This window comes from Syngnathus leptorhynchus, chromosome 14 (assembly GCF_054491065.1).
Source record: "Syngnathus leptorhynchus isolate UIUO chromosome 14, UIUO_Slep, whole genome shotgun sequence".
In the NCBI taxonomy this organism is placed as follows: domain Eukaryota; kingdom Metazoa; phylum Chordata; class Actinopteri; order Syngnathiformes; family Syngnathidae; genus Syngnathus; species Syngnathus leptorhynchus.
In genome coordinates, this window is record NC_141208.1 from 2461560 (window position 1) to 2474620 (window position 13061).

The 13061-nt window shown below is 44.1% G+C and overlaps 1 protein-coding gene across 1 annotated transcript; it reads left to right on the forward strand.

Moving 5' to 3' along the window:
* Window positions 1-216: 216 nt before the first annotated feature.
* LOC147045917 (semaphorin-6B-like) lies at window positions 217-12676 on the forward strand. The gene is made up of 16 exons (XM_085929273.1): window positions 217-337; window positions 1235-1346; window positions 1792-1852; window positions 1939-2001; window positions 4285-4383; window positions 4469-4559; window positions 4741-4860; window positions 5353-5441; window positions 5535-5752; window positions 6071-6202; window positions 6277-6426; window positions 6567-6743; window positions 6920-7060; window positions 7220-7297; window positions 7403-7464; window positions 9081-12676. The coding sequence occupies exons 1-16, from the start codon at window positions 217-219 to the stop codon at window positions 10064-10066; spliced, it is 2700 nt and encodes an 899-aa protein (XP_085785399.1). The 3' UTR covers window positions 10067-12676.
* Window positions 12677-13061: the final 385 nt, after the last annotated feature.

The window sequence follows — 13061 nt, forward strand, 5'->3', positions numbered from 1 at the left end:
GTCATGAGTCATCTGTTATTTCAGAATTTGAGCTTGTTGCATCATGATAAGAATTATATGACCTCAAAATGAATTTAAAATGTGATTCAGGGATATATGAATAAATTTGACTTGGCTTGACTTACAAATCCCTCCAAGGGTATGTTTGTTGGAAAAATAATGATGTTTTTTTTTTTTGCTTTCCTCTCTCTCATTTTTTTTTTTTTTTAACAGTGCATGTATTCTGCTGCCATGGCAACCGTGGGTCCTCTTCTCACATTTTTTCTCCTGCTGCTTCATTTGGCTGATGGCTCATTCCCAGAGGAGCCCAGTCCACTCAGCTACGTCCCTTTGGAGGGTATGTGTCCTTGTGTGTGTGTGTGTGTTTGTGTGTGTCACATTGATGTATGGCCCCATGATAAATGTGGAAATCGGGGGGGGTCAAAGGTCCCAGCCTTGGATGGTGCTGCAGTAGACATATACTGGCACAGACTATTTAGATGTATAAAGCTCACCCTCATGATGCAAAAAAAAAAAACATGGGAGAAAGCAAAGAGAATTTGTTTGGATTTGAGGAAAGACGCAAAGATGAAAGAAGTGAGAGACGGATGAGTGTGTGTCTCAGGTTAGAAAGAAAAATGGGAGGGAACCCAAGGAGATGGATCGCTTGGTCCTTTCCCGCTGACCTGTAGTCAAGGACAATGAGACATTTTGCCAATCGGTCTCCTGGTGACGAGCGCTCCCCGTCTTCCTCTTTGAAACTTTGGATCACTCTTATTCAGCCACTTCCTTTTAGCACCTCATCTGTACTCTCTCATTAAGAGAATGGAAGTACTAATATTTCCTCACTACCATGTAATGGTGCTCCCATTAGAGCGGCGTCTGGAAAAAAAAGGGATTTAAATGTATTTATGGGCTCTAGTACACAATAGCCGCTGCTTTTTAACACAAAAGCATCATGGCATCATTTAGGGTTGTATTAAATCGAGAATTAGGGAGGCTGTTTGAGGTCCGCTGCAGTTCTTTTCAGCGGAAATTCTCGAAAAGGGGAAAATACTTAGCAGTTTAAAAAAATTACTGACAACCTGGAACCTCACAGAGAGGCCTTTTATTTTTAAGATCATTTTACTCCTGTACTACTGTCAGATTATTTATTTATTTATTTATTTATTTATTTATTTATTTATTACATTTGACCAAATACAACAAAAGCTGATTTTTTTATATCTATTTTTGAATTCTTTGGTGATTTCAGTGGTGAGAAGGTATCCAGTGTTTTTGGGCAGAGCTCACCGTTCGGCACAGAGACAGGAGCTGCACATTCAGACGGTTCTCCAAGTCAACCGAACACTCTACATAGGAGCCAGGTAACCAATGGCAACCGCCCCCCCACTGTGTGTGACTGATGTGCTCACAGTCATATCTCTCATTTGATGCCTCCATTTCATGTATGCATGTGTGTGTGTGTCAACTTCATTTTTACTTTGAGACAAATCGCTTTGGAAAACATTAATATATGTTTTTGCCCTTGAGCTTGTTACATTTGCTAATGAGTAAATCTGTGTTTTCTCTAAATGATCATGGAAAGAGCTAGTTTGTTTTTGGTAGCTTTTTATTTTTTTAATTGCTTCACGGGCCTTTGTTTAACGTTCATTCAAACAAAATGGAGAATCCAACGCAGTATAAAGCCTTCTAGGGTGCTTCATGAAAAAAACTCAACATTGTAAAGGGCAAACATATTAGGCCGGCTTCAAAATAAAAGCGAAGAAAAGTATCTAAGCCTTTACACGTCATTATATTGTGTGATTGTAGAGATGATTTATATCGAGTGGAACTTGACAACATGGCAGGTGATGAGATGTTCTACAGCAAGGTAATGGTCGTTTTGTGGCTCACTTACAAAGCCATTGTTGTTTATATTCCTGATTGGATGCTAATTTCTCACTCTCTTTTGGCCAGAAACGAACATGGGAATCCAACAAAAACGACACTCGGGTGTGCCGAATGAAAGGGAAACATGAGGTATTGTGGAGAGACGCTGACATCTGCGTGGACGCACACAACAGATGTTACCTTGTTTATTTTTGCGTGTCAATTCATGTTTGTGAACAATTAGCACGTCGTTTCATTCCAACCAAAATCAATGAAGCTACCGGAACGAAATGAAAAGCCTTTTGTTACCTCTGAGAACGTCATTAATTACACGACGGAAGATGACATGAGATGGTTAGAACAGGTGGTGACATATTGTCTAAAAAAATAAAATAAAATAAAAAAAGCAAAGAATAGCACGAGTAACATGACATCAGGGATGTAACAGAAAATGGAATAAGTGCTGGAGATATTGGCGAGTCGTGAGTTTCCCTTCCCTTATTGTATAAAAGAAATTTTGAAGGGCTTGGGAAGATTAAAAGATAAATTTGATTGGATAAAAAAAAAAAATCTAACATCCAATTTATACGCACTGGCCAACAGAATAGACTAAGATAGAATTCAGAGCAAATATTTCCGATTTCATGGCCGAATAATTACAATTTATTTTGTAAATGTCAGATCTTGTGAAAATGTTTAGGGTCAGAGGAGGATGTTTTTTTTTCTGGATGAACAAACATTCCATAGAAAGGAAATTATACCAGACAACAAAAGTCAAGATGTCAGACGTAGAAGCACAATCGCAAGTAAGCGTATCGATTTCGAGCGGCACGCCTAAGATGACTGAAGGTCAAATGGGCACATGCCACCCCCCACGTATTTTCCACTTTCACTCATGTAAGTCAGGCGTGAATTCCTTTGGAGTGAGTGATTGATGACATTTGTTGGAGTTGTATCAAAGAAAATAATAATAATACGCAAGGGTCATTTAGAGTAGGGCGAAAAAAAAGAAAGCTCACGATGGATGATTGTGTTGACTTATATTCGATGAGCTGCGAGGCCTTTTTCACAGAAGCGCTCGACACAAGCGAGCAAGAAAGAAATGATTTTGCTATTGCATCCCGAGGCTCCTTATTGGAAGGGTGTTTGTTGTAGTTATTAGAAAAATATTACGCAAGGAAATTGTTGACGCTACGTCTACTCTCTGGCCACTTTGCAATTGTCGAGCCATATAATATAGTTCGGCTCGATAAGGAGATATTGGAAACACTCACGCATTGGGTTTACTGTAATTACGTTGTGCCAGTGAGCATCATCCTCATTAATCCATCTTCTTTCTCCACATGACTCGGCACAGGTGGCGACGTCGTGGTGTCTTTGTTAAAAAGCTGCTTTGATGGCCACTGAGCACATGCTATTCTTATTCTACACCATGTCGGACGTTTCATTTTGCTCCACTGCTCCTTCAAGTCTTTTAATAGTGTTGTAAAAATCACAGAGTTTAGACGTGTCAGGTTTCGTATTCCCTGGTCGTCTCATTAATTTCGGCTCCTCCATCAAAAAACGCTCCACCTTGAAGACAGCTACAGAATGTGGCTGAAAATGTTATTTCCTCTCAGGATTCTTGTTAAGATTTGTTCTCTTTGGAGGTGACAACTACTTTCCTGGCTTCCCTGTACTTGTTTTCTGTGCACTTTGGAGTTGGTTTTAAGATTCGGTCATTTGTTTTCAAACCGGCTCGTCTTGTTTTCGAATTAGGTTACGTTCAATTTTTTGGTGTTTCATGTTCAATGATTACATGCAGTAGCTGTGACGGTAACATTACGATTAGCTAGCTAGCTAGCTCTAGTTAGCGTTGGCTCGGGCTTTTATGCCATCAAAACATTTTTTATGTTTGATTATATTCTTATCTGACTAACAAACAACAACAAAAGCCCTTCCATATAGCTTTCTCTAACTATATATATTTTTGATTTATTTTTTTAAACAACATATTTTTAAGCTAGCGCAAGTCACACCCCATTGGCGGCAAATCCTTCCTATCGCCCACATCAAACTATTTTGACAAAGTAAGAAATAAAAAGTCCAGATAAATGTTATCAAATATAGTGTCGGGGAAATAAACACGGCAAAGTGGCTGTGGGAGTGAGGGATCAACACACAGTTTATATATCTTCACAAGTGACATTTTATCTCATGTGCAAGGGCGCCAATCACCCTTGAGGCGGACGGCAATCACCTTTGAGGCAGGTGATAAAAAACCTTTCGTACCAGTCATACCTTGACCTCGTCTAACTGCGCCCAAATTAAAGATTAGTTCCTTCTCCAAAAACCACACCAAATGGGATCTCAAACGCGTACGTACGTCCCACCGCTCTTGTTTCCAACTAACCCTTCAACTGCATTCTTTTTGTTTCTGGTATTTTTCTGCAGGGAGAATGTCGTAATTTCGTCAAGGTTCTGCTCCGGCAGCACGGAGGCCTGTTTGTGTGCGGAACAAACGCCTTCAACCCGCTGTGTGCAAACTACACTGTTAGTAGCCATCAAAAGTGTCAACTGGTCTTTGTGTGTTTATCTGCTTGTGTTCTGAAGAGATGTTCCTGTCCTCCTGTTGCAGAGAGATACTCTAGAAATGGTGGGCGAGCCTGTGAGCGGGATGGCGCGTTGCCCGTACGATCCACGGCATGCCAACGTGGCTTTATTTGCAGGTTATTATTTGGAATTTTCAGCGCACCAGCTACAAAGACAATATTTACGTGTTAGGGATGATTTATAGTCACGCCTCTTGCTGAATTGCTCGTTTGGTTTTAATCTTCTCGACCTTGCGCTATCTCTCTATCACCTTCCTTCTTTCTCGTCTGGCTAATCTTTCTCTGCTGGTGCTTTCAGATGGAAGTCTTTTCACTGGCACCGTGACAGACTTCCTGGCCATCGACGCCGTGATCTATCGCAGTCTCGGCGATAGCCCCACCCTCCGCACGGTCAAACACGACTCCAAATGGTTCCGAGGTACCGCATTGAACCTCGACATGACACGGCAAACGGCATTTGTGTCTCATTCCATTGTCCTGGCTTAAATGTAACATGAAGTCAAGGTGAACCAGACAAGACGTTTTGATCAGCACTGAATAGTAAAAAACACCTTCATTGAGTCAAAGCCAACATTTAAAAAAAAAAAAAAATCGACCGCAAATAGTACAAATTCGGTCGAATTTAGAAGCTCCGACCTTCACTTCGACATCGTTCCGAGCAAATGCGAAATCTGGTCTTGTTATAACGCCTGGTCAAGCCTGGTTTCATATAGCAGTTAAAACAAGTCAGCAGCTTTGAATAAATAAATAATGACTAATATCCATTCTTTTGTCCATGATGATGAATTAAACATAACCTGAATATTCAATGAGCGGATCGCGCAAAGAGGCCGCCGTGTCCTGATGTGACTGACTTGGTTTATACCATCATCGCCTCACATTTTCTTTCCCTGCTAATATTCCCACGTAGAGCCCTACTTTGTGAGCGCCATGGAATGGGGGTCTCACATTTATTTCTTCTTCAGAGAAATGGCCATGGAGTTTCACCATCTAGAAAAGGTTACTTCTCTATTCCTGTCTGCATGATTCAAAGTATCTCTCTATTTGTTCTAATATATCCCAACTGGACTGTACTGTGCTATGTTATTCCAGGTAATGGTGTCCCGTGTGGCTCGCGTGTGCAAATCCGACCTGGGCGGCTCTCAGCGTGTCCTCGAGAAACAGTGGACAACATTCCTTAAGGCTCGGCTCAATTGTTCCGTCCCGGGAGACTCGCATTTCTATTTCAACCTCCTCCACGCCACCAGCGGAATCATTCGCATGCAAGGGCGTGACGTCATCTTGGGCCTTTTCTCCACGCCCCCAAACAGGTAATGAAACACCCACACAGATATCCCAGAAAATGAAGCTTCAAGATGCTTCATGAACCAGTTGAACCAAAGAAAAGGGTTTAAGAAATGGTTGTGTTGAACAGAGTGTCCTCTAGAGGAGTCCAAAAATACAACTGGTTCACGAAGCATTAATTGAAGCTTCATTTTCCTATCACTACTTTTCTTACCCTAGCAATAAAGCAAAAAAAATGATATGAAGTTACCAAAAGGTGGAGTCAGTCGAGTCGTGTCCACTAAAAACTTTGGTACCAAATGCGTAGCCCACGACTTGTGAATTCCTTCCTCTGTGTCCGGCAGCATTCCCGGTTCCGCCGTGTGTGTGTTTGACATGCAGCAGCTCGCACACGCCTTCGAGGGACGCTTCAAGGAACAGAAGTCCCCAGAGTCCATCTGGACTCCGGTGCCAGAAGAGGCCGTCCCGAAACCCAGGTATGCTTACGCAACAAGTTGAGCTACGGGACGTGAATAGCTATTGGTCCTGCATCGGTTCTTTCTTTTTCCAGACCTGGAGGATGTGCAGTCCAAGGATCCCGATTTAGTTCCTCCACCACGCTACCGGATGAGGTCTTGAACTTTGTGAAAACCCACCCGTTGATGGATGAGACAGTCCCATTGCTGGGGCACAGACCCTGGGTCGTCAAGACCATGGGCCGGTACTGTGACAGAATGCTTTCTAGTTGAACAACTTTTCTGTCATGAAATATTTACGCTTTAAGCGGCACTCAGGGAGGAAAATAGATTTTATTGAGCCGCTTAGAGCAAATGTGTTTTCACACTCAATTTGTCTTTGCAGGTACCAGCTGACAGCTATGGTGGTGGACACTGAAGCCGGGCCCTACAGGAATCGCACCGTTTTGTTTCTGGGCTCCACCCGAGGGACGGTTCTCAAGTTTCTAATGATTCCCAACGGGGATTCAATGTCTCACGGCAGTGTGTTCTTGGAGGAAGTAGAGGGTTTCAACCCCGAGAGGTGAGTCGGAGTAAAGAGATTTTTGTCCTTGCTATCCGATCGATGACGCCCTCCTAGCGTTGCGCTCCATCACGTCACATGGGTCGCTTCTATTTTAGAAACAGAGGCTTCAACACTTCTTCATAAGTTCTGCTACTCCCTGCCGCACTATTCTATTTCCCCACGTCTCTCCATAGATGTGGTGAAGATTCACCTCAGGCTCGCCAGCTCTTGTCTTTGATGTTGGACCGCAGCAGTCATACCCTGCTGCTGGCCTTCCCGTCCTGCCTGGTCCGTGTGCCCACATCCCGTTGTCACCTGTACTCCCGTTGCATGAAGTAAGCAGAGCTAGTTTTGTCGAAGCTTCTTTGGCTAATTTGACCTTTCAATAAAATGGGTCATATTTGACGTTTGAGAAGTGTTTGCAGCTCTTTTCTGTTTTGCTCCATTTTGGAGTATGAAGAATTGAATCCTTTGTTATATTTTTAATCACACAGGAGTTGCCTTGCCTCCAGGGACCCATACTGTGGCTGGACCAGAGGCAGCACCTGCTCCTTCCTTAGACCAGGAACCAGGTGAGATGAACATCCTTCCATCCATTTTCTCAGGGATTTTTTATCATCCATTTTGTGAAGTAGAGAAGATCACTGGACTCATGTGTGATGTGGATGTAATTACAGGCTTCCGTTTCGACAAGATGTGGAATATGGAAACACCACGTCCCATTTAGGAGACTGTGATGGTAGGTGGCAGCAACATGACTGCTTGCATTTCCATTTTGCACTCAGCATGCTCTCAGGGGAATTAAAACAATGACCTTTGACTCTATTTGGCTATTATAGCAACATTTTGTGAGTAAAAGTGTCTGACTTTGTCCCGAATAGATGCACAGCGCATATTACTACTTTCCTATTGAGCTAAATTACCTTGAACTTCTTTCATTGTTCTTTAGGTAGATAACACTTTGATTTTCACAGAAAAAGGGCTTAATGAAAGTAGTGATGTCAGAAAAGAAGGCTTTGGTCAAATAAACATCCATTGCCTTGCATTGGTTTACGGGCACATCTGCCACATTCATTATGGCGAACGCACTGACGTATCCCAGCAACGCACCATTAACACACTCAAGGGATGTTTGATGTCCATGGCCGCCGCATGGAGCTGGCAAATGGAAATCTCCACCTTGTGGCTCACTCATTCATTGCAGCCAACCACTTCTTTTGTCTTTGTTTTTGGGTGCAGCGAGAAACGATGTTTTTTCTCATTCAAATCGTTGTCATGTATTGTACAATTTTCCCTATTCAACCTTGACACCGGTTGTTGATGTTTGTGATGTCTTTGCCAGAGTTGATTTTCTTTCTTTCTTTCTTTTTTTTTTTAAAGTTCAGTCTGACTTGCTTTGGGTCAGAATTGTCCCAGTGTGACAGTTTAATTAGGAAAGATGTGAAAGAGATGTAGCTGCCAACACAAGAAGCCACATCAATGCAAAGCCTGACAGCATGAAAACCTTTTGCTCTTTCTTTCCTGAATCTGAAAGAAGGATTGAATTTAAAATAGGAGCCTGCTTTGACTTCTATTGAGGGACTCACATGTCACTGTAACAGCAGCAAAGCCAGAGAAAGCGAAACCTTTATCCAGCATTGCTCTCAGTGGAAACTCTAAAAGCCTTTCTACGGGCATGTGCAATGTCAGTAGGTCAGAAGTTAAAGGTTGAAAGGAAGTTTGTGTGAAGCTTTCAGTGCATTTATTTCATTTCAATCTTCAGCATTTTCTCCCCCCCACTGTGAAAGTGATAGCAACAGTGACTCCCGAGCTCCAGACGAGCATTTCCCGCAGATGGGAGTGATTAGAGTCGGGTGGAAACGTTGAAGTCATGCTATGTTGTATGGAGAAAATCTCTGACTAAGCTGCACAATGGAAAGAATGACGAGCGGAGAGAAGAAAAAAAAATACCAGCCTCTGTGTTGCATTGATCGCCGTCCTTGATGACAAGTGCAGGCGTCTCACTGACATTTTTTTTTTTTTGGGGGGGGTGGGGGCCCGCAGAGTCCCAAGGCCGCACTGGAGAGACTTTATCGTGTTAGATACATCATGTAGCCTAATAGTTGCACAATGAAAAGGAACGGCACTTTGGAGTAGAGCCATTGATTTTTGTGATAAATTAATGCTCAGCAGCTACAAAATGAGAAGAAAAATGTTTTCTCGGGAGCATATTACACACTCTCATCCATCTATAGCCTGTTTTTTTTTTTTTAACCCCTAAAATTCAAGAGGAAATGTTTTGACTGAAAAAATGGGGGCGGGTTTCTGGAAAAAAACATTGTTTTGAATTTGTCATCAATGTTTCCGCTTCTTTAGGTATCCTGCAGCAGAGTCTCCTCATCGAACCCGAGAGTCTGGTCTCGCTCAACCTGCTGGTGGCTTCTGCGGTGTCGGCGTTCACCATCGGGGCGGCGCTCTCCGGCCTCGCCGTGTGCTGGATCATGGCCCACAAACCTACCAACCGTCGCCACGGCAACACCACTCAGTCGTCCATCCAGCGGCGTGAAAGAGGCCTATTAAGTAACGGCGGCGGAATGGGAGGCTCTGTGCTCAGCGTGACGCGGCAGGGAGGCGGAGAGCGCACCTGCACTCAAGGCGGGGAGACCCTCTTTGTCATGCCCAACGGCTGGGTCAAATCCGGAGAGCTGGACCCCGGTTTCCTCCCCACCCCGGAGCACACGCCCCAGCAGAAACGAAGAGGCCTGCGCCTGTCTGACTCCAACTCCGGCGGTTGGGACACCAGCCAGACCTACTTGGGAGGAGGCTCGGTGGGTCTGGGCTCCCCCTGTCGGATACCCCCCTCGGTTTATCTGACCACCAGACTGTTCCAGCAGGGGGTAGTCGGCCGACACGGAGGCGAGGGCCGGGGGGGCGACACCCCCCGACAGCACTACGTCTGCTTGAGCAGGCAGGAGAAAGGAGGCAAGGGGACGCCCAAAGCCCCCTTGAGGAAGTCGGCGGGGGAATACGTGTACCCCATGACGCCCCAGGACTCGCCCGAGCGTCGGAGGGTGGTCTCGGCGCCCAGCGCGCCGGCCGAGTGCGCCGAGCCTCTGCCTTTGCGCTGGCTGGCCCCGGAGGGCTACATCCTCAGCAGCCACGCCATGGTGCCCGTCCCCTTGCCCCCTCCCTCACTGCCTGCCCCCAGCGGTCAGACCTACATGTCCCAACAGCACACCCCGGTTCTCACCAGAGCCCTCCTGAGGGGGGCTTTGGAGCGAGGGGAGCTAGGGGAGCTGATGGACCTCAGCCAGCTGATGAGTAAGAAGAACTGCAATGACAGGACTCAGGCTGGACACTGACTGCTGAGCCTACATGGGCACCTTTCTTGAGCCTCATGAGACCCACAATTCTAGCCTCTCATCTCTGGATTTTTTTTTTTTGTTCACTGTCACTGCGTCTCTCCCGAGGCCAGGCCAGGCCAGGCCAGGCCAGGCCTCCTGTTACGACTGGCTACTGCGCCCGCCAATCTTTTGCTGGCTCGCACTAATTGGTCAGGTGGACGAAGGTTGTTGCTGTGTCTGCATTGCAGAGCTGCCTCGCCTGCCAAACATTCTCCAAGTCTGCAGGCAGAGGGCAGCCACTGAAAGAAAGGCCCGCTGTGCATGCAATGGGAGGAAAGCCTACAAAAAAAAGATTTGCCTCATAATAAAACGAAATGGACAAAAGTCTTGGGACAGACATCATTCTAAGTTATTCCCTGAAACACATTTTGGACTGTATTTCCAACTCTGGGTGGGGAAGGGCTTTGACTTTGCCACAGTGCTTCAACACAAATACTAATTATGAAAGGAATGTTTGCAAAACTTGTAAATAACAAGTTTCGGCTTTGAGAGAGGACAGGGGCGGGCGGAGGGGTGAATCTGATAGTTGAAAGAAATGGGCCAGCAGTGATTACAGTGAGATGAAGACACATCAAAGACGAAATATTGTACCGTGGGAAATAACGGTACCCAAAGAAGTTGCGTCAAAGCGGAGATAAACGCCGATGTAGCTCAATTTTCGGACTGTCATTGGATTATTGTTTCAAATTGGCATCGATTGTTCTCCACCTGTTGGTATGACCTTCCGCAAATGTCCACCTTGCCCGACGAACATGTTATTAAGCTTTGGGTGACTCATCAGAAGTCCAAAAAATCGACTATAAACAGGAAGCCCCAAGGAGAAGCTGCATCTGCTTCCTCATTGGCTGCACTTCCACATTTGAAGTCCCTAACTGCTGTTATTTAGTGCATACGGGCAGCAAGGCAAGGCAAGGCAAGGCAAGGCAAGGCATGCGTGTTCCTCATAGCGATGCAGGATCATAACTCTTTGGAGAGCAGGACTGAAATGTCAGCACTATTGGTGCCAGCCGCATGCTCTGTGTAATGATGTTGTCGGCATCTCAGTCGCCTATTGCTCTTTTCATCCCCGGCGCTCCACGTACGACTTAATGACCAATAATTCCACGAGGAAAACATCAGACTAGGACAAAAGTGCAATTGATATGATTGGGGAATGCCTTGTCTTTTTCCATACATCACATATTCATTTATGCCACATTATTGAACACGGTCCAGCGCCGATGGATATGAATTTCCACCGGAAAAGCCCACTAGAGGGGTCAAGGTCTCGTAGACGTGATGCAGAACAAAGTGACAATTACAGTGATGGAAACTCCAATGCCAAAAGGGGCAATGGAAATGCCCCCCAGCAGGCAAATGCAGCCATAAATTCTTTACCATCAAAGTGTCGAGTCCTATGAAAGAGTCAGCATTTATATCAGCGGCATGGAGACGGCTGCCGTGCAAAAAAAAAAAAAGAAAAAGATAAAGTCGAGGTAAGCAAAAGCTGTAAGAATGCTCGGTTAAAGTGGATTTTGTTTTTTTGGGTCAGCTCCATAACACGATGTACATACTAAGGTTTCGTTAGAGCTTGAATACAAACGATAAATCATTATTAGTACTATGAATGTAAAATGAAAATGACTCGCCTGCCTGTTTAAGTACACTCAAGATGCAGTTCACCCATTTTCACTTGGGATTAAATAGCAAGATTTGGATTTATTTTACCGGACCCTTACTTAAGAGATGCCTGTTTACAAAAAAATAATAATAATAATACAATTGTGTTCAAGTGCCATGATGACCATTTTAGTCAACAGTTGTACTGACTAAAATTGTTCTTATTGCAGTATGCTACGTGAGATATATGCCCTTTGACCTTACATGCTGAATGTTTTTTTCGTTACGTGGGCTTGCACCGTCGATTGTACTGTAAATATGCGTACGGACACTTGTCAATGTGCTTTATGATTACTCGTGCTATTAAAATGACACAAATGAAATGTAAATGGACTGAAAGGCTGTGAGGGACGATGTGCATAGCTCCTTCGGTGTCATATTTGTCATCGGGTTTTTTTTAGTCTTAGTTTGCCAATCAACTGCCATCCTGCAGGATTTGAAGTCAATTTGTTAACCTCCTGGCTGGGGGAGAAAATGTTTTTATTGGTATTATGCTGTGCAGTAGTAGAGAAGCACAATGACCCCCTTTTTTTTTTTTTTTTTGCAATTTTAGAACTGCTGTATCATTTGTAGATAATGTAAATAACCACCTTGTAAGTACACGGTTTGGTTTGGAGACAAAAAGTGCTTTCCCAAGACAATTTGACGTGTGAGGGTTTGATTTGTATTCTTTTTTTTTTTTCTTTCTTCTGTGCCAATGCTGTGAATAAGATGTATGTAAAGTATTTATGTGACTTTGGCTGAATGCTGACTTCAGCCCTTTCCTGTTGTTAAGACTATAGATGCGGGCCTGATCTCAGCCAGAACTGAGCCATTTTGCCTGCCTTCTGAGTTTTTTGCAGTTGTTAAAATACTTCTGTGATAATAACCATCAATCTTTGGATTACTGCTATTAAATGTAAATATATCATTCACTGCTATTACGTTGCAATTGGTGGTGAATGCGCACAGCATACATGTCCAACTTCAACGGAGAGGCTGTATGCAGTTACTTTCTTCACCACAAGAGGGTGATGGATGCTGTCTGGCCACATTACGGCTTATTTTAGAAATGTCAAGACACAATTTCCCTTGGGGGGGGCAATGCATTGACTCCAAAGACAGGAGGAGAAGAAACCTCTTTGTGATAAGATGCATTTATGCGCAGTTTAAGCACAAACCCAAGAGAGAGTGAGTCAAATAAAACGCCTAATCTGGTTGAATTTAGAAGTAAAATGACAAGAATTCCTAAATGCAAAATATCCATTTTTTAAAGCATCTTAAAAAACACACAGATTTTTGGCCACACATGATA